At 41.1% G+C, this 22,028-nt stretch overlaps 1 protein-coding gene across 2 annotated transcripts; it reads right to left on the bottom strand.

Annotated features, from left to right (window-relative positions):
- Positions 1-272: 272 nt before the first annotated feature.
- chd1l (chromodomain helicase DNA binding protein 1-like) lies at positions 273-21,760 on the bottom strand. 2 transcript variants are annotated; one of them, XM_078790255.1, is made up of 25 exons: positions 21,587-21,760; positions 21,367-21,479; positions 19,994-20,100; positions 19,811-19,922; positions 19,701-19,732; positions 18,813-18,894; positions 18,583-18,745; positions 18,356-18,511; positions 17,235-17,327; positions 17,051-17,147; positions 13,914-13,987; positions 13,514-13,624; positions 12,563-12,677; positions 12,332-12,485; positions 10,597-10,780; positions 9,257-9,402; positions 8,433-8,596; positions 8,160-8,362; positions 8,002-8,100; positions 5,998-6,068; positions 5,716-5,830; positions 2,474-2,582; positions 1,076-1,295; positions 925-1,005; positions 273-822 (listed from the first exon to the last, which is right to left on the bottom strand). In XM_078790255.1, exons 1-25 carry the CDS (start codon positions 21,711-21,713, stop codon positions 700-702), a joined length of 3,051 nt encoding a protein of 1,016 aa, XP_078646381.1. In that variant the 5' UTR covers positions 21,714-21,760; the 3' UTR covers positions 273-699. The 2 variants fall into 2 exon arrangements, with proteins under 2 accessions (XP_078646381.1, XP_078646380.1); XM_078790254.1 differs by having other exon boundaries at positions 925-1,009; positions 1,080-1,295.
- Between the last annotated feature and the right edge of the window lie 268 nt (positions 21,761-22,028).

Here is a 22,028-nt window from a genome sequence, read left to right as displayed (position 1 = left end):
ATTAACCTAGCATGTTTTTGGAATGTGGGAGGAAACCGGAGTACCCGGAGAAAACCCACGCGTGCACGGGGAGAACATGCAAACTCCACACAGAGATGCCCGATCATTTTTCAGTATGTGGCCCTCACGGGTTGTGACTGCTGTATGGAAAATAACTTGGGCTGTCAATCGATATTTGATCATAAGTAATCGCATTTTGTCCACAGTTAACTTGGAATTAATCACATTTAATTGCAGATAAAAATATGTTTTTATTAGCGCTGTCAATCAATTTAAAATATTTGATTGTGATTAATCACATTTGTCCACAGTTAACTCACAATTAATATCACTACAAGAGCCATCTGCCAGGGCTTTGAAGCTAACTTTACCAATCTAAATACTCTTTTCTTTCTCCATTTCTGATCAATATTTGTTCCAGCTGGTGGCTACATAGTTACCGTGCTTCAACCAAACTACGGTGGGGGCCGAGGGTCAGACAGAACGAGTGCACAAAAAAAATAACCACGTTTAAAGGAAACTTCCGTGAACGCGTCATTAACTTTGACAACCCTAAAAATAACCAAATCATCATTGATACGGCAATACCCAAAAACATTGCCTCCATAAAACTCTGCAAAGAGCACACCATTTATTATTATTACCATTTAATAGTTGCATCTATTGATCTCACACTGAGCTAAAACACACATAAACACATTACGGGAGTGTGTGTGTGAAGTGCTCTGTGTTGACGAGTCGTTGTTTGGAGAAGCAGGCCTCCAGCCAGGGTTTGCGCACCGCCACTGCCTGGTTGTAGCGATGCATCATGTCCTGTAGCTCCTGTTTACACACCACAAATACACACAAGGTCACAAACTTTTCAAGAGCTTCTTTGTGGAGGCCATTGAGGAGAGATGCAAGGATTAAAGGGGCAAGGCTAACCTGAGAGTGGATGTTATTCTCCACCTCGGCGACGATGTGTGTGACCTCGCCACTCATCACCTCCTCTTCGTCTCCATCATAAGTGCACGGCAGCTAAGGAAATGTGGGCTACAATAGAACGTTTGCGGACACACAGACATGTACAAGGATATGTGATGAGGTAGCGAGCAAGCATCTTCCTCTCCGTTGCAGGCAGGTTGTAAAAAAACACATGGACCCCCCTCATGAAGTTGGGCAGCAGAGGAGGGCTCAAGGGGCTCGAGGGTCCTGCCGTCGGCGCGGCCGAGCCGTGCGCCTCAGCTCTGGGGGAGGACGCAGAGGCTGTGGGGGCAGTGGTGTTTTCTTTGCCGGCGCTGCGACTGTGATAGTATCTGTCGGCCATGTTGAGGGAAAAGACGTTTGTAGTAGAAGTTCACCAGGTGACGTAAGTACACCTTGGCAACACTTCAAGTTGTCAAAATGACCTGACGAAGCGAGGGCGGGGATAACTGCCGGTGGAGTTCCTCCTTCTGACTGATGAAGGTAAACCTTTCGGCATGCATGCACTGATTTATACATGATGATACACAGCATGAGCTCACCAAAGTGCAGCCTGGGTGCCTTTTGCGACCCACGGCTGTTTTCTAATTGGCCTGCGGCATATTTGGAAAATACAGTTTAGCAAGAAAACAAACAAAAAAAACAGTAAAAAGGTAAAAATCAGAAGTAATTTTACAAGAATAAAGTCAAAAAATAAACAAATAATAATAACGAAAAAAAAGAATATTATGGAAAAAATGTTGTCATTTGAGTAGCATAAACACAAATGTATTAGAGGAAAATGTATATAAATATATATAAGTAAAATAGTTAAAATAGCTACATTATAATAACAGCAGAAATAGAAAAAATTGATTTCATTTCAAAGAGAAAAAAGTCAAACTATTTAATGAAAAACGCAATTTTATAGGAATAAAGAGGAAAAAATATATATTTTGAGTAGCAATAGAGTTGAAACATTAAAGAAAAAAAATATTTTTTAAAAGTTGTAATAGTTTTGGAAAATTCACTTGAGGAAAAATTTTACAAGAATAAATTACGAGAATAAATTCAAAATATGAACAAAGTCACAATTATGAGAAGAAAAAAAGTTGAAATAGCTGAAAAATTGAATAAAAACTCCAGCTGCCATTTTTACAAGAAAAACCTCAAAATATTTGGAAAAAGTCGGATTCTAACAAGAAAATAAGTAACAATTTTATAAGAATATCATTTTAGTGTTGAAATATTAACAAAAAAAACTTTTAATGTTGTGAGAAGCAAACAAAAGAAAATAAAGAAATTGTGGAAATGTATCAATAAAGTCAAAATATTCCAGGACTAAAGTCAAAATATTCTGTAAAGAAAATGTATAAAGTTGATAGTAATAATTGGCTTTTTCTTGGCTATTTTGTTGAAACATCTAAAAGTTTATAAAATCTAAAAGTAGTCATTCTTTTAATCTTTCAGCATGTTTGGACACCCTGGGTTAAGTAAGACTGCTTTGTCTGAGGCAGCCAAATGAGGATACATGAAGGTGGGGATGCCTCTGGAAGCCAGATGTTTCCTGATCAGACGCTCCGTGCCGTACCAGTTGAAGCCCTTGGTGGAGTGGCCGATACGTGGAAGGTGCACGCTCGCTTGGCGGGGGGGAGAGAAAAGACAGCAGGATGAAACGGCCCAGAGGTTGAAATGAAGACATGTGTTCCCTTCAGCAAGGTGTGCAAACACATTCCGGCAGTGTATCCACAGCCACGACAACGCAGTCACATGTGGAATGTCCCCACGGATCTCGTCAGTCAAGTCTAACCGTGAGGAAACTGCTACCTTCATCATCACAACAAAAACAATAACACATATTTGGTCTCCACACCTGCTGCAAAGCACTTCATTAGGTACACCAGCACAAGCCAATAAAATCCCACACAGAATACAATACAATCTTAATTACATGTCACATTAGTAGTACTTTGGAGGGGTGTGCCACTGCACGGCGCCGTACTGTGCTTTAGCTACGTTAGAGCTCCCACTACAGCGGGACTGTCTGTGTAAGTCCGCATCTTAACACACCTCATACACACCAAGTTCTCTGCCAGAGAACAAGAAGATGTAGCAGGAGGTATCCATGTTGGTATCCAACTAAAAGACTTTGTAGCTATTTTTAGTTCGGGCTGTGGGCCATATTCATATTGGCCCTTGGCACATTCTGAAAATACCTGACTGTGTGGGTGACATGTTAACTACTCGGCCACCGTGTAGCCAACATTCAACAAGAAAACGAAACAAAAATGAGCACTAGTTTGCAACAGTTCTGGTGTTCAATAGTTCATAGTGTTAGATGTGACATAATCATAAATGTCACATAAATGTGACATAATGTTATTGTGACATAAAACAACCCCATTTTTGTGTTGCTTATATTGGTACAGTTGTTAAGATACTCAAGCTGTCAGAAAAGCAAAAACATTTGTGTCAAAGTGAAAGTTATGGTTGAAATGTTGAAATGTATCTTTTCAGGCTGCATGGTGGTCGAGTGGTTAGCGCGCTGACCTCACAGCTAGGAGACCTGAGTTCAATCCCACCCTCGGCCATCTCTGTGTGGAGTTTGCATGCGTGGGTTTTCTCCGGTTTCCTCCCACATTCCAAAAACATGCTAGGTTAATTGGCGACTCCAAATTGTCCATAGGTATGAATGTGAGTGTGAATGGTTGTTTGTCTATATGTGCCCTGTGATTGGCTGGCCACCAGTCTCACCCAAAGACGGCTGGGATAGGCTCCAGCACCCCCTCGTGAGGATAAGCGGTAGAAAATGAATGAATGAATCTTTTCACAAAAAGCTGTTTTTTTTTTTTACCTTTTGTTTTTTTAGTCAGGAACTTTCCTAAAACTTACCTATGTTCGACTGCTGATTAAGAAGGGGAAAAGGTAAAAATGAACTTTTTTTCTGACGAAAGACTGTTTATGTAAAGTTAGAACACAATATACTGTGTGCCTTGAAAGATCAGTCTAAAATGACTGGTACTGAAGGGGTTGTCTTTTGACAATAATGGTACATAATTTTTTACATCATGATACATAATGATGCAATAATAATACATTATTATTTTAAGTCTTTATGTTATTATGGATAATTATCGTTACCGCTAACTATCGGCCTGATAGCAGCATAAAAATGCGATATCGGTTGATATCGGTATCAATTTTTTTAATTTTAATTTATCAATTAAACAAATGCTGTGTGTTCATTCCACCACAGGAGATATGTCATGTTGCACATATCGGTATCGGGAAATAGTTGAAAGAGTTGGAGGAGGAAAAAGTCAAGAAAGAGTTGGACAATGTCGGTTGGGACAGAAAATGAGGAACACACAAAACAAAATAAAGTTATCATTTTTAGATAATGAGGTTGCATATAAAAAGCTGCACATTCAAGAATTGATTTAAAAATGAGCTGTTCCAGTCCACCATGAGTCAGATTGACACGTTTCGTAGGAGTGCAACAATAAACTTTATGTATCTGTATCACGAACAGAAAGGTCGGAAACGACACATGAAATCAGTCAACCTCATGTTGCTCCCCTAGCGGTAGACAACTTGTCATGCATGATGCAAAACTACATTTTTCATTTTTATTATCCACATCCTGGATATAATAATTCTGCATTAAGGTGCATATACGTGCAATAAAAGTCCTCATTGCATTTGGAGCGGCTAGTTCCATGCAAAACGTTCAAAAAAGAAGAAAAAAATAAATATTGCAGTAAGATCCCTGAACTCCATGAAGGAAATGTGTGATTGTTGCTCATGAGTCATGACCTTATCATCATGTTGAATTGAATACAACAATTATTTATGACTTTTTACAAAAGGCGCTGTTGTGTTTGATACGGTCCTAACATCTAGTAAGTATGCATGGCAGGAAATGTGGCGGCTGCACCGTATACATTTCATTTCATAACTCTAGTTGAGCTGAAACCCAGGTTGTGGACGATAAGATAAACCGGCAGGCCCGGATATCCGCTATGATAAGCGAGAGATTCGGCTGCGTCGGTATCAGCCTCCTCGGTGGATAAGAATGGATATTTTACAAATATTTACATTTTCTCCTAAAATTATTCATTCATTTTCTACCGCTTATCCTCACGAGGGTCACAGGGGGTGCTGGAGCCTATCTCAGAAATATTCATTGCATCATATTATGATTTTATTCCCATAATATTTGGACTTTTCTATGAATTTTCTCAAAATGAAAACTTTCTTTTGTTTTATTAGTTTCTTAAAATATTGGGAACATTAATTTAAAATTTCAACTTCATCAAAATGCTCAACAAATTATTATTTTTATCAGTTTATTCTCTTAAAATTGTAAATTTGTTTTCCTTGAAAGAGGATCTTTATTTTTTCACTTTATTCTTGTAAAATGACTGCTATTTTTTTATTCCTGCTGTTGTTTTTTATTTTTTATTGTCCAACTATTTCAACGTTCTTTTTGTAAATTTTCCTCATAACATTACAACATTATTCTTGTAAATTAAACTTTGTTCTATAACTAGTTTGACATTATTCTTGTAAAATTACAGCTGAATTTTTTTGATGAAATGACATTTGTAGATTTTGCTGCAGGTCAATCCAAAAACAGCTAACTGTACAGCTGTCAAATGGCCCCCGGGCCGCACGTTGGGCAACCACTGTGGTTGCACATTTCTGATGTCTACTTAGTGATTTTAGTGTATTTTGTGATTGATACAGTAGTATTGTTACAGCCTAACGTACCTTTATTCCGTTTGGCAGCAGCGTGAATCTTCTTGAGACCTTCGTCAAGCGCGGTGAGAAAGATGCCGGACAATTTGTTGGCTTTGTCCCGCTGCTGTGCAACGATGAGGGCCAGCTGAGGACACCAGAAGAGAGGAGAGACATGGTTAAAAAATGTCAAGAAATAAAAACATTTGATGGTGACGTGGCAACAACACAAGTATGCGGTATCAAAGTTGTGATCGAGGAGGAAGCCATTCTGGTCACACGTGCATGTGTGAGGAGGTACTGCTCGGAACCTACGTGATCACTCCCGTCCAGCCGGGACTGTTTGTCATTGATGGGAAAAAACAGGACGCTTCCCAGGTCCAAGTCTGGCAGACATAAACAAGATAAACAATGCGTCATTGATGAGCGACATTGGCATTTCTTATGAACAGTTGAAAAAAATACAAACACCAGTGTGACTTTATTCTCAATTTACAACTTTTTCCACATCAACTTTCAAAAATTTCAAATGTAATAGCTGTTATGTTTGCTTTTTATAAAAATAACACTTCAAAAAAAAGAAACCAACCAACACCCCACTTTAACTTAAAGGGGAACTATTATGCTCATTTTTCAACCCTTTGTATTGCATTGTCGACTCCTATAGAGCATCTACACGCAATAATCTGCAAGGAAAACTCTCTAGATCTTCCAGAATCTGCACCTATTCCAGCTGTATTTCCTTGGATTTGTGCTTCCCGCCAAAACGGTTTGTTTGTATTTATGCCACCCATGGCCTCCCTCTGGGTACGCCCACTCTGCTGTAATTGGCCACACTCCTAAACTACTCCTGAATACTGCGAACAACACTTTCTAATAAAGTGGGCATAAGAATTGCTAATGAATAAAGTGTATGGAGAACAAATTGAAAAGTGTTTAGGAGCGACTGGTAGCTCATGAGCTCCTGGCTGTAGACCTCGCCTGCCTGAGGAGGAGCACTCAATGTCACACACACTTTGTCAGAAACACCACTGGTACCATGGAGCTCAGGAGAACCGGGACGTGATAGCGCTGCAACCACCTCACCTGCCTGAGAAAAAGCACTCATTGTCAGACACTCTTTGTCAGAGGCGTCTCATAAGTCGGACGCAAGGGTGCCGTGTTTACTAACTGCAGACAATCTTGGTACAACACAAGAGTGCAAAAGTAGTCATTACACGTTTTTTTGCGGTACTACCATGTTCCAGACAGTGAGCAATGTGGTTCTCTCCACCTCTGTGGATGCACAGTGTGTCGAATATTCAGCAACAGTTCACCTTCACAAAAACTGTCCCGTGTGAAATGCTGTTGACAGATGGAAATATTTTTCTTTACTGGGAATCACCAACTACAATAACTTCTACCTGAGCTTGTCTTGTAAACAGAGAAGCAGAGCTTAGGGGAGGGAAGAGAGTGTATCTGGCCCAGGGGTCAGCAACCTGCGGCTCCAGAGCCGCATGTGGCTCTTCAGCCTCTTTATTGTGGCTCCCTTTGCGATGCTTGAATATTTTTAACACCCGAGTGGGGAAAATGCACGTCTTTTGTAATGAGTTTTAAAAAATCCAACTTTGTCTGAGACCATGAATGCATCCTGAGTGAGTTCTGACTGCTATCCAGTTCAGTACATGAAGGAAAACAAGTAATACTTACCTACAAATCTAAAAAATAAATTCGAGATAATTTAAAAACAGCGGCATGGGAACTTGTTTTTACGTTTACAGTAGTTTACACATACATTTATGTAAGTTTATCTCCAAAACTAGCAAGAGTACTCCAACTCGTCTTTTCTTATCTGAACTACTTTGATACCCCCAAATTCCCTCCAATGTTGTTTTAAACATACTATATGTTTTGCGGCTCCAGGCTATTTTTCTTCAGTGGGCATTGGGTAAAATGGCTCTTTTCATAGTAAAGGTTGCCGACCCCTGATCTGGCCTATAGCCATGCCCATATAAGGAAGCCCGCCTCTCTGTGACATCACAAAGGGGCAGTTTTACCACACCTTTGGAAACAGAGCGTTTTGAGCCATCCCAAACATGTTTCAGGGCTCACTTCCAAATGCGCAAACCTCGTTATCTGAATCTTTGGCATGGTTTAACACGAGAGTACAACATTCTAACTACATTTATAGGTCAGAAATGTGGAAAAAGGCAACATGTATGTCACGCACGCTGTGGTTGTAACTGTTGCACTTGAAAAAAACGAGGCAGATGAGGATTTAGCGTCTTGGCTAACCAATGTGCTTGGTGGAAATGTGATTTTCCCATTCCTACCTCTTACCTTTCATCTTTCCAGCCTTCTCGTAGTACCGCCGCGGTTCATCCGACCGCACCTCCAGAGCGGTGAACAAGCCCCCCTTCCCCCACCAGCCAGAGTCATCTAACGACAACACAACGGTTAGCCAAAGCAGTCATGGGGTTCCAGAACGGGTTCCGTACCGACACAGTGGACGATGATGGCGTCCCCATGTGCACCGTGAGGATGCGTCACGTCTCCCAAGACGTAGTGGATGGCGCCGCTGTCCGAGTCCGTGGAGCTCACACTGCTGCTGTCATCCTCCTCTTCTTCGTCCTCGTCTTCCTCCCCGTCAGCAGGCTTCAGACATGGTGATTTGTAGCCGCATGACTCCCACCAAGCCATCCTGTAGACCATGACAGTACCATGACAACAACGATGGTAAGGAACTTGCAAAAAGCTTTTTTTTTTAATACTTTTTCTGGTATTTCTGCTCCTCCTGCTTCTTCTTGAGGTCCTCCTGATACTTGGCTCGCTTGGCCGCCGCCTCCTGCCGCTTCTGCCGCCTCTGCTCCAGCTCTGCCTCCGTGAGAGGCCTCCTCTTCCTTGTGGGGAAGCCTAGCGCTGCTGCCGGTGACACCTGGATTAATGTGGAGGCGTGGCAATGTGAGCTAAACCAATGCACAGCCTGGGGGATATTTGTGTATGGAGTATTGGCCTGTGACACATTCGAAAAATATTGTATACCTACAAAAGGTTTTTTAAAAACCCGACACAAATGGAGAAATCAGCAGCAATTTTACAAGAATAAAGTCAAAATATGAGAATATTTTACTATAATAATGTCAATAAATTATTAGGAAAATTAACATTTTGGTAGCATAAAGTTGAAATATTAGAGGAAATTATTTATTTTCTAATAAATAAATTATTTTCTCTAATATTCTAAACAAAAACAAACAACAAAATGCAATTTTTGGAAAATTAGGTTGTGGAAAAATATAAGAAAATAAAAATATAAGAAAAAAAAATTAATTATTATAATAAATTAATTATAATTATGTGGTAATTATAAAATATTTTTATATATAATATTATATATATTTATTATAATTATTAAATAATAATAATAATGAAAAAAGTGAAAATATTATGACAACAACAATTACAAGAAGAAAATAGATATTTGGGGGAAGAAAAAAAACCTGGTAATTTTACAAGAATAAAGTGACAATATTACAGAAAAAAAGTTGGATTCTAACATGTTTGAGGTGTACATGCCGTAGCAACTGACTCATACATCGGCTTTGTTCCGTAGGCTTCGTCCGTCTCCCACACATTTCTGCAGCTCGCCAAGCTGCTCCTCCAGCAGGCGTTCAAAGCTCTTCTGGTCCTCTGAGCTGGGGTCCTTGCTGTAGTCTTTACCCTCAAAGCAGTACATGTGGTCTGGGAGACAACAAAAGATGGCGGCCATTGAGAGTGTATTCCATACTTTCTGGACTATATGTACGTATATTTTTATGTGTTTGGCTGGTTCTGCGACTTATAGTCTGGTAAATGTATACTTATTTACAATTTTCCATATTTATCAATGGAGATTTTGGTAGTTGGACCATAGAAAATCTGTTTATGACATTCTAAATATGCTTTTTTGAAACATTTTTAGAGCCCTCTAAACATGAAATAACACCCCTATAGTCACCTTTATATGCGTACCTCACACCCTATCCAATGTAGTAGTAGTTACTTAGTAGTAGACACTTAGTGACCAGTGTAAAATTCAACCATATTATCACGTCTTTGAATGCGTATTGAATTTAGTGACTAACAATAGGTCACAAGCAACTACAAAACAGCAATAATTATTTTTAAAAACCCGTCATTGAGTGACGCCGTGAAATTCTAACTGCAAAGTGGCGAGAGATGACTTTAAATGGGGCTGCATGGCGATAGAGTGGTTAGTGCGTAGGCCTCGGAGCTAGGAAACCCAAGTTCAATTCCACTCTTGGCTATCTCTGTGTGGCGTTTGCATGTTCTCCCTGTGCAATAGTGGGTTTTCTCTGGGAACTCCGGTTTCCTCCCACATTCCAAAAACATGCTAGGTTAATTGGCGACTCCAAATTGTCCATAGGTATGAATGTGAGTGTGAATGGTTGTTTGTCTATATGTGACAGCTTTTGACAGCTGACTTCATTCATAGTGACTGCCAAGCAAGGAGAGAACTTTAGCATTAGCAGCCCCTGGAGGGCGCTCTCAGCTTGTGACAACAACATTGGTGTGGGATGAGATCAGGAGCTCGGTGTAATTGTTTAGCGCTAACTTGCTTGTGGGAATCGCTGGCTCGTTATGGTAATTTAGCCTGTTCAGCCTCCCAGGTATGATGCTATTGAACAGCTGAACATTTGTTAATGAACACTGATTCTGTGTGTTGCTGTGTGTAAAGGTGATGCTGTGTAGTTGAGTTTAAAGTTGCCTTTCCACTTTAAATGTCTGAATTTGGGGAAATCCATTTCTAAATAAATGCCACTTACAGTGCAATGAGACTTATGCTGTATACATGCTTTCGTTTTTGGACTAATGACACATACTATATGCTGCTTTAATTGCTGAAGATGAGGTCACTCCAAAGTCAAAACATACTCTGCCTGTCAGATTCAGAGCCGCTGTCTTCCTCTTCTTGCAGGGAATTTTCCTCTTCGTTGTCGTCAACCGTCCAGTGACCACCTTCAGACGTGCCGAGGATCTTCTCCAGTTTCACATCCTGTACCGAGCTCTCATCCGACGATAGCAGATTATCAACACCAAACTTTAAGATGTCACTGAGCTGTGGAGGGAAAAAATAGTATACAAAATTTGGAAAAATTCATTTGATAATACAGCAGCTGTTTTATTCTAAACATAAATGGTCTTTCACTGGTATAGCCCTTTTTTCCACCTGCAAGGCACTCAGAGTGCTTTGACAGTTTTAGTACATTTACCTACTGGTGACCAACTGGGGGTTTAGTATCTTGCCCAAGGATACGTCCACATGATCACAGGATGGCGGTGGATCGAACCCGCAACCTACAGGTTGGGACACGACAATTCTACCACTTGAGCCATGCTGTCCCAAAATTTCGAAAAACACAATTTAACAAGAAAACAACAAAGAAAATGGAGCAAAAATTGAAAAATCCTCAGTAATTTTACAAGAATAAAGTCAAAAAATATGAAAAGATGGTTGTAATCTAACAAGAAAATGTCATAATTTTTACGGGAATATATATAATATATGTGATGTTATATGAATATCATAAAAAAAAACATTTATTGGTCCAAGGCACATTCTAAAAACATACAGTAATGCAACATTAAAATACTGAAAGAAAAAAGATGTCATCTAATGAGAAAAAGTCATCATTTTATGAGAACAATGCGATTGTAGCAGCATAAAGTCGAATTGGTAAAGAAAGATGTTATTTTTTTAAAGTCGTATTATGAAAAACAAAGAAAACAAATTGAAGTTGTAATTTTTTGAGAATTAGGATGCGGAAAAAGTTATAATATTACAGGAAATACAGTCATAATTACAAAAAAGACAATTCACAAGAAGAAAGTTGAAATTCTTGCAAAATGAAAAAAGAAAAGAGTAACAAAAATACTTACTGTATTTTAGGAAAATAAAGTCAAAATATGAAGTGAAAGAACTAGAAAAAGTTACACATTTACAAGATTAAAATTGTAATACTATGGAGGATGTTGGATTAAAAAACAACAACATTAAAACTCATTTTAAAGAACAGTGGTGTCCAAAGTGCGGCCCGGGGAGCCATGTGAGCAAGCAGCAAAAATGGAAATATCAGCAGTAATGATAATAATAATAATAATAATAATAATAATAAAAATAATAATAATGGGCGGCACGGTGATCGAGTGGTTAGCGCGCAGACCTCACAGCTAGGAGACCAGGGTTCAATTCCACCCTCGGCCATCTCTGTGTGGAGTTTGCATGTTCTCCCCGTGCATGCGTGGGTTTTCTCCGGGTACTCCGGTTTCCTCCCACATTCCAAAAACATGCTAGGTTAATTGTCGACTCCAAATTGTCCATAGGTATGAATGTGAGTGTGAATGGTTGTTTGTCTATATGTGCCCTGTGATTGGCTGGCCACCAGTCCAGGGTGTACCCCGCCTCTCGCCCGAAGACAACTGGGATAGGCTCCAGCATTTTTGGACAATTACATTATTGATGTTATTATTAACACCAAAATTGGCCGGGCAAATGCAAGCAATGACAAGGAAAAGAAAGACAGCGGTTTTCCAGGTAATCATCTCGTATCAAACAGAGTGAGTGAGGTCAAAAAGTCAAGTGGTGTCGTGCTACCACGTCGGCACTCACTTGCAGTCCCGCAGCTGCCGTCTGAGCTCGGTCCAGTAAAGAGAAGCGCCCCTCTTCCATCACCGTGTTGGTGAGGTGCAGCTTGGAGACGGCGCGAGAGTACATGATCTCCTCCACCGTGTCTCTTGCCAGGAGGCGGATCACCTTCACCGGCCTGCAGGCCGAGACGCAAAAATGACAAGCAATGAGAAAATAAATCAGGACACTGTCGGCCATGTTTGTTGTACTCACCTGTGCTGACCAATGCGGTGGCAGCGTGCGGCGGCCTGCAGGTCGTTTTGAGGGTTGAAGTCGCTGTCCATGAAAATGACGGTGTCAGCAGCTGTGAGGTTCATGCCGACCCCCCCTGTACATAGACATGAAGCACAACTTATAGTCCTCATGGAGCCGCACCAATCATTCATTCATTTTCTACCGCTTTTCCTCACGAGAGTCGCGGGGGTGCTGGAGCCTATCCCAGCTGTCTTTGGGCGAGAGGTGGGGTACACGCTGGACTGGTGGCCAGCCAATCACAGGGCACATATAGACAAACAACCATTCACACTCACATTCATACCTATGGACAATTTGGAGTGGCCAATTAACCTAGCATGTTTTTGGAATGTGGGAGGAAACTGGAGTACCCGGAGAAAACCCACGCATGCACGGGGAGAACATGCAAACTCCACACAGAGATGGCCGAGGGTGGAATTGAACCCTGGTCTCCTAGCTGTGAGGTCTGTGTGCTAACCACTTGACCGCCGTGCTGCCGGAGCCGCACCAATCACAGTGAATTGGCGTCTTCTTTCTGTTGCTTTTGTTATAATAAAATGTTTGATTAAAGTTGCTTTTTTGTACATTGATGAGTTGTACACAGTAATTATGACGTGATATTACAAGGTGGACCGTGTCCCCACTGAAGGCCACTAAAGGTATAGCAGCATTTTATAGCTGAGGCACTTCAACACACAAAGAAAAGCTATGAGTTGTGACAGGAAGTCACAAAGCTTGATGGCCTTGTTTTCCACCGGTGTGTCATCCTGCCGCAGCTCTTATCATCACTGACATCAGCCCTCGACTTCCTCTCGCTCCCTTTATGCTGAAGATGCAGCTATAAGAGCGCCCCCGTCGCTAGCACGCGGCAACAACGCTCGACAGGCGGCGCTGGGGGTGCCGAGATGCGAAAAGGAAGGAAAGGGTCACCTGCTTTGGTGCTGAGCAGAAAGACAAAGACGTCGTTGCTGCTGAAGTTCTTCACCGCCAGATTGCGTTCTTCGCCTCGGACCGAGCCGTCCAGGCGCTCGTAGCTGAAACCTGCACAGAAAGGTCAACTTTTAGCACAGAAAGGTCACATGGGTGAAATGTGGCTCTCTTCTACATTACATTGCAACAAAGTTAGGCCACAATAGAACTGGAAGTCATGTTGCTGGCTACCCTTTCCATGTTAAAAGGGTTTACATTACATTACATTGCCTTAATGCTGCATGAAGTCAGCCATAGCATGTGCCATGATAAAGTGAAAACAAAGTTCTCCCATCCTGTGTGGAAGTGGTAGGTTTTTGGCTTCTTAGCATCCCCAAAATGTGTTCCAAGCCATTCCTACCTCTGTACTCCATGTAGTCCTGGAGAATGTCCAGCATCCTGGTCATCTGGGAGAACAGCAGAACACGATGGCCGCTGAGACAACACACATGACAGGAGAATCAAATTTAAAGTAGACTGATTGGGGAGAGAAGTTATCATTCAGTGTCTTAGCGAGTTTCTTGTCAAAAATGTTTTCATTATATTTATTTGAGGGAAAATCGGCCTGCATTGTGCTTTCTACTCCGAAAAAAGTGGTTGTTTTTTATTGTATTAGTTCCATCTGTTAATCTTAGTCAGGTGGGCCGCAGCCTAGACAAAGTCATAATAATGACGGGTGCAGAATAATTATGGGAGCAACAATTATTGGGCCAATATGAGGGAACTATGCCGTCAACCAATAAATCTGATAAGATTAAAAATAACTCAGATAACCAATAATGTGGTGAGATTAACCGTACTGTGTGGGTGACCAAATCAAGCTCTCCTTTTTTTCTCCTGCCTGTGACGGTAATAACCTGTCGTAACTTCCCCTAAGCTCAACATTCACTTTTGCTTTCTGAGGAAAACATTTTGCGTGCTAGTTGCACCAAATATTCCACTATGAGGAGAAAAAAAAACACATCAAGCACACAAAAAAACTTATGAAGTACATAAACTTTGCCAGACACATTTGTGGTGTGACACCGGCGCCTCGGCGCATGTGCCCAAATATAGGGCACTTTGCTGGGCCACGGCAGGTGGCTCCCTCCGCTCGATACTCTGGTTCCCCTGATGTCATATTTGATTAGGACAAATCAACAGGTACAGCTGATATGGTGCATTGCAAATTATGAAGTAATGAATGAATGACCCCGATGAAAGCAGCTCACGTAAGATTCGCCGAGACTTGCTTGCTACGCGCCATGTTTATGGATGATATTGAGAGGGATATCGAGTGGGGATTTAACACAGGGGTGGGCAAACTTATTGACTCGCGGGCCGCATTGATTTCACTAAATTGATGGGGGGGCCAGACTATAAATTTTACACGTAACAGTCCACCTGGTAGTATTGTATCTGTAAAAGTGTCATGCAATCTGCTAGTATTATTTTATATTTGAAGAGCTTGCAACCAAAAGGCGCTAAATCCATTTTGACTGATTTCGAGAAAATCAATGATTTTTAACTACGCACATATCAATCTATTTGGTCATCAAGTCTATATTGCAAATGAAAGAGCTATCAATATAGGTCATAAAAATGCATGCTATAAAAATCCTGCACATACCATGTATTTTATATATTTTTTAAATTAAATTTTTTTTTCGGATTTAGCGCCTTTTGGCTGAAATAAATTTGAAGTCACCTTTAACTTCTTCAATGGCATTGTTGTAAAAGAATGTAAGGTGCTTTAATGTGCTATGCTAAAAAATAATTACAAAACAGAAGCCATTCTCAACATACAATACAAAATAATTATTAATTAAATTAATGAAAATTTTATTAAAAGCAGTGCTCATATTTGACTGCACCATGAAGGTGACAGTGACAAAAATCATCTCATTACAAACTCTTTACATTGTATGTTTTTTAGTACAAGTAAAATAATGTTTCTCATGAAAGTTGGAGGAGACATGCCTTTTATGGCGTAAAAAAACTTCCATGTTACAGAATACTGTAAAAACACAATTTGTGTTCTCCTGAATTGCATAACATACTGTAACTATCATACGTGTACTGAATGTACACAAACAAAACAGGATGTGCACTGATACTGGCTTTCTGTATGTGCAGTGCCAATTGTATTTTTCTCTCTGATTGGTCAGATTATCAATAGATGGGAAACTTGGGCCAATCAGAATAAAAAATAAAGAAAGGGATTTAGCTCCTTTTGTTTGAAATCTGAAATGGAAATAGCGCCTTTTGGTTGAAAGCATAAATTTCATATCACTTTTTTTCATATTTTTTTAAATGATTTCAAGACCAAAATATGTGATTTGGATACACATGACAGAGGTCTATTAAACTCGTGAAAAACATGCAACTTAGTGAAAATTGGATTTAGCGCCTTTTGGTTGCAAGCTCTTCATTTATATTTAAATATTTTATATTTAAATATGTTTTATTATTATTATTTGCTTGTGTACCTTTTTCAGGAGCACTTTGTACCACGTGATGCCAGGTTGCATGTTGAGTTTAAATGAAATACTTTGGAAAGAACAAGCGGGCCGTATTCAAACACTTGGCGGGCCGGATGTGGCCCCCGGGCCGTAGTTGCCCTATCCCCCCTGATTTAACATGTTCACAGCCGCAGATATCTGCATGAGAAGAGTGAAGAAAGTGTAGAGCAGGGGTCTCAAACACGCGGCCCGCGGGCCAAATGTGGCCCGCAGGACACTAGTTTGAGGTCCCCGCCTTGATATGAAAGTTTAATGTTAGTGCGGCCCACGCAAGTTTGATATGGATGCTGTATGGTATCATGTACCCAGAAAAATTATTACGTTTGATTAATGTTCATGTTAAAGGTTAAATAACTGTTAATAGTTATCCTCCCTATCCGTGTGGAAGTGGTAAGTTTTTGACTATTTAAGTTTAAAGGAAATAACTTGAAGGCTACCGTTTAGGTTGCTAGCTCTCTAGTTTGCGAGTTAGCATGTGTCTCAAGACCCTGCAGTTGCGCAATATGTTGTAAATAAAAAGAGTATAAATGTGACTATAGTCGTGTTTTGTCATGTCTACAGGGCTCTAATAATGCTTTGTTCATTTTAATCTGAAAAAAATAATTTGTCTACCCACCAACTATATGTGGTTTCTTAAGTTTTTATTATTTGCAGTTTTATTATTATTATTATTATATTTATTTATTACTGATTGATTGATTTTCTTTATTCTTGATTTGTTTATTTATTTTTCATCTTATTTTGTGTAGAAAAATAAAAAGTAAGATATTTGAGAACAGAGGAATGTTCATCAAAATCAGAGCTTTGAGTTTGTAAATTGAGTTTGAGACACCTGGTGTAGAGTGTAGATGTAGAAAGCTTTCTGTATGGGTTAACGTGTGTAGCTGCTCTGTAGCAGTCCATGACTCAATACAAATGGCTGGAAGTGACCAAGGACCTTAGCTAAAGCAATGACAACTACTGCCTTCCACCCAGCAGATGGCGCTAGAAAACACACCCTGCTTGCAGGTAAGCCAACATGGCATCCAGGAGGCAAAGCTTCCCGCTGGCTTCAATCAGATGCTCCCCCATCTCAAATGGCTCTGGCTCCACTCCTGTGTGACCAGAAAATAATTATGAGTTATTCCCGAGCTTGGTTGGGACTGCGGGTCAGGTGCCGTTTGTACCAGAAGGCGTCTCACCATCAAAAAGATATGGGTGATCCACGCACTTCCTCAGCTGCATTAAGATGTTGAGCAGACGAGTCTTGTTGCTCTGCTCGTTCCCAAAAGCCTCTAAAAATTAAATACAAGACATATACGCTAATCCCTCGTTTATGGCGTCCAAATCTGACCATGATAAGTGACTTTCTGCAAAGTAGAATTCCTTATTTATATATGGAATATGTAAAAAACCTGTTTACCACCCTCGAAATATATTTTTTCAACGCTATTAGAGCCCTTCACTGCTCTCAATACAAAAATATTCAATTTATAAATAAAGAATCCCATGTGATGGCAATTAATTTATCAGGACGCCGTAAAGAAGGCATTACTGTATATGTAATTAGAGCAGGAATCAGGCAGGTTAGTAAACATCCATAATAAGCCAGTTATCTTCACTATGGTCGCGGGGGTATGCTGGTGTCATATGTCCCAGCTGTCATCGGGCAAAAGGCGGGGTACACCCTGGACTGGTGGCCAGCCAATCACAGGGCACATATAGACAAACAACCATTCACACTCACCTTCATACCTATGGACAATTTGGAGTCGCCAATTAACCTAGCATGTTTTTGGAATGTGGGAGGAAACTGGAGTACCCGGAGAAAACCCACACATGCACGGGGAGAACATGCAAACTCCACAGAGATGGCTGAAGGTGGAATTGAACTCAGGTCTCCTAGTTGTGAGGCCTGCGTTCTAACTTACTTACTGCAATGTAAGTATGCAGTAGATAAAATAAACGTAGGACTAATATTTATGGTGTAAATCCCAACATGGTATGGTAATATTTTTGGAATGTGGGATGAAACCAGAGTACCCCGAGAAACCCCACGCACGCACAGATGTGCCCAGGCGGAGATTCGAACCCAGGTCTTCCCGATCTTCCCAATCTCCCGGCTAATGCATAATGTCCAAGTGTCATCTTCATCATACACACGATTATGATGAAGCTCTCACCCTGTTCACGTTTATATTCTTGTGGTGACCCGTCAGACAGATCATCAGTCTGTTTGTCTACTCAACCCCCCCATCCTATTAAGTGGGCTAAAAAAAAGTCCCTGGTATACGTCATCCCTGCTATAGTATAATAGTCTCACCAACATCCTTCATCAGGAGGGCTTTGTAGTATTTCTTCTGCAGTGCCGACATGCCATGGTAGACCACCAGCTCGCTCTTCTTGGGCAGATCCACCGCCACCTCCGACTTGATCCGACGAAGCAGGAAGGGCTCCAGGAGGCTCTGGAGCTCGGCCGCTGGAGGCGGACACCCATAGAAGATCAGCGTTGACTCCCCATCCTTCTCACTAGCCTAACTTCTGTCCTACCGAGTGCAGGTCGACTCCGTATGTCCGAGTAAGAGTGAACAAAGTTGTCTGCGTCTTCTGCTGAGAAGATTGCGGGCTGGATGAAGCTCAGCAGAGAGTAGAGTTCCAGCAGGTTGTTCTGGATGGGAGTTCCCGTCAGCAGGACCCTAAAGTCCACTGAGAACTGAGACAGGAAGTGGACAAGATATAGTGTGACATGGAAAGGAAGAAGAACAGGTGCTGCTCACTACCTGCATCAGGGTTTTGTGCAAGAGAGAGTTCTGGTTCTTGAGTCGGTGAGCCTCGTCTACGACCAGCACCTTCCACTTCCACCTGAGGATGGAGCACATCACATGGCGCATCATAGCCATGATACTTGCTTATGATTGCACATTTATGGTCCTGCAGTGTTTCCCATACCGCCATTTGTGGCAGACTGCTCTCCCTCGCTCATACACTCACCTGTTCTGCCAGAGAATTAAAAATTAAACATTTTTTGCTGATTACATCATACAGAGGGTCGTAGGGGTGCTGGAGCCTATCCAAGCTGTCTCCGGGCGAGAGACTGGTGGCCAGCCAATCACAGGGCACATATAGACAAACAACCATTCACACTCACATTCATACCTATGGACAATTTGGAGTGGCCAATTAACCTAGCATGTTTTTGGAATGTGGGAGGAAACCGGAGTACCCGGAGAAAACCCACACATGCACGGGGAGAACATGCAAACTCCACACAGAGATGGCCCAGTGTGGAATTGCAGCCTAGATGGCGGTCATGTGACCTGAATTCATTTTAGTGGCAAAATTTTATATTTATGTTAGCCTTTTTCCCACAAATTTACCAGTGTGTTTTTTTTTACCAACCAAGTAGATCAGAGCAGTTAGGATGCAAGGTCCAAGTACTCCACCTTGTGGCAACGTTGGCATATTACATTTTATATGTATGATGCCTCAATAAAAGAATGGAAAAACTTTTTTTACACATATTAAATTTTTAAATATGTATCTTATCATATACTTCAATAATAATCATTTTAACAATACATTACTGGCTTCAGTTAATAAATGAAATAATGATAATGAATAACACACACATCGTTCACACATAATATTTCAGTTGGGAAGACACTCACCGTCTCAGGAAAGAAGCGTCTTTGAGGCAGAGCTGGGAAAGACCATTTCAAAGGTCAACACAGATGCGAAGTGACGTCATGCGTGTTGCTTCCACAGAACATCCACACACCTCGTATGTGGTGAGCAGAACGTGGACGTCCTGCATGTCCACCTCCCCCTGGATCTCCGCTCGTCTGTCTTTGTCTCCCTTGTAACACAGGACACGAAGAGACGGGGCGAAACTGGAAAAAAACACAAGAATTGATGTTTTTACAGGCAGAGATGGCTGAATTATGAATAAGGGAAGTTGTACCGTTCCAACTCATTCCTCCAGTTTTCCATGACGGAGAGTGGGCTCAGGACCAAAAATGGATCTTTGGCACCAAGAGCTGCAGTCACATACAACAGCAGAGAGATCGTCTGAAGACACAAAGACGGATAAAGAGTGATCAATATTTATTTCTTTAAATTCCATCACACCGACTGTACAGCCTTACATAAGAAACCCCCAGCCCCAAAAAGAATTGCAAAAAAACTTGTGAAAACTAGGGATGCTCCGATCGATCTGGCACCAATCGGTATCGGCCGATATCAGTGCAAAGGGACGGTATAGATATTGGCCGATACTCACTTTACTAAAAAATGTTGATTACCCCTTGAATTTATTGCTTTTAATAATATAACGGTCAGATTGATTCACATTTTTTGCCGAAAAATATATGTCAAAGTGAAAACAGATTTTGTATATCAGATCAAATAAATAACGGAAAAGTATTCCTTTGAACGTTTGCTGCAGCATTTCATTGTTTCATTCATTCATTCATTTTCTACCGCTTTTCCTCACAAGGGTTGCAGGGAGTGCTGGAGCCTATCCCAGCTGTCTTTGGGCAAGAGGCGGGGTACACCCTGGACTGGTCGCCAGCCAATCACAGGGCACATATAGACAAACAACCATTCACACTCACATACCTATGGACAATTTGGAGTCGCTAATTAACCTACCATGTTTTTGGAATGTGGGAGGAACCCGGAGTACCCATAGAAAACCCACACATGCACGGGGAGAACATGCAAACTCCACACAGAGATGGCCAAGGGTGGAATTGAACCCTGGTCTCCTAGCTGTGAGGTCTGCGCGCTAACCACTTGACCGCCATGCCCCATTTCATGGTTTTTTTTTAATAAATATGACAAAGGTCAGTGTCATGTGGATTTTTGGACATAAATTAGCAGAAAAAAAATTTTTTTAGCAAAAAAAAAAACAGACAGATTTTTACAAATTGGTGTCAATTAGTTGAAAATATATCTGTAAAGTGCCCTCCCCCCGACTCTCGTGAAGATAACAGGTAGAAAATGAATAATTATTTTATTATTTTATAAAAGCAATACAATGCGGGTGAGTACTTATATCCAAGGGAGCGGATACTTTTGCAAGGCAATTTAGTGTGTTTGAAACTCGGGAGCGAACTTTATTCTTTTACAGAACATTAACTCACACTCCTCGCTCCGTGAGAGATAACAGCCAATTCTCAGCAGCAACAACAACAACAAAAACAATTTTCCCTCACGCCAACCCCTCCGGGTGGCAACCACTCCCCTATCAATCGTTCCGGAGTGAATGATGTACCGGCAACCTGGCACTACACGTTCAAAAATAGTGAAAGTTAGTTTTAAGAGAGCAAAGACCTGACAGGTTTTCCCCAAGCCCATCTCATCTGCAAGGATGCATCCCTGCTGGTTCTGCACACACTGTGTCAACCACTGGACGCCATCCAGCTGATAGGCCCTCAGATGTATCCCTGGTACAAAGAAAATGCACTTCTGGAAGAAGAAATACTAGCAGAAAACACTTGAAAGTGCACCAACTCGCTCCCGTCAAGTCGTTAACAGTTCCGTTCCCAGTTACCTTTTAAACCCCATCGCTGTACGTCACTCTGACATAACAGGGTCGTCTTTTTCGCACCAATGCTGGTTTTAATCTTCAGCAACAATTCCGTCATATTTCCACACCGGTGGGGACAAAGTCTGGACATGTCGGTCAAACACTTCCGCGTTGGTCACATGACACGGGAGAAGTGAGCGCGCGCTCACTTTAGTTTTAATAATACGACTTATTCACGAATATATGTATTATTAGAAACAAATATACATTAGAGGTTGTTTATATGACTCCAATAGTAAATGATCTAACGGCATATTAACAACTATGCCATTTTCCATTCGGCTTTTGTGTTGTAGTTCCTGGTTTGGTCACGTGACTGAAAAGGTGTGGCTTAAGTCGGAAGAGACTAAAAACTACGATACCGTAACATAAATTGTATAATTAAAGACAGAATTTCTGGTCATTA

The sequence above is a fragment of the Doryrhamphus excisus genome, linkage group LG4 (genome assembly GCF_037039965.1).
Source record: "Doryrhamphus excisus strain RoL-2023G ecotype Guam linkage group LG4, RoL_Dexc_Guam_v1.1, whole genome shotgun sequence".
NCBI classification, from domain to species: Eukaryota; Metazoa; Chordata; class Actinopteri; order Syngnathiformes; family Syngnathidae; genus Doryrhamphus; species Doryrhamphus excisus.
This window is presented reverse-complemented; position numbering and strand designations above follow the sequence as displayed.

What these genes read in the sequence shown, in the direction of transcription:
- chd1l (XM_078790255.1), bottom strand. Translation starts at nt 21,713, where the DNA reads ATGTCCAGACTTTGTCCCCACCGGTGTGGAAATATGACGGAATTGTTG. An exon ending in TTCTGCTCACCACATACGAG is followed by an intron (nt 19,733 to 19,810) that starts GTGTGTGGATGT and finishes GGTCTTTCCCAG; the next exon opens with CTCTGCCTCAAAGACGCTTC. An exon ending in CACCGCATTGGTCAGCACAG is followed by an intron (nt 12,486 to 12,562) that starts GTGAGTACAACA and finishes CTCGGCCTGCAG; the next exon opens with GCCGGTGAAGGTGATCCGCC.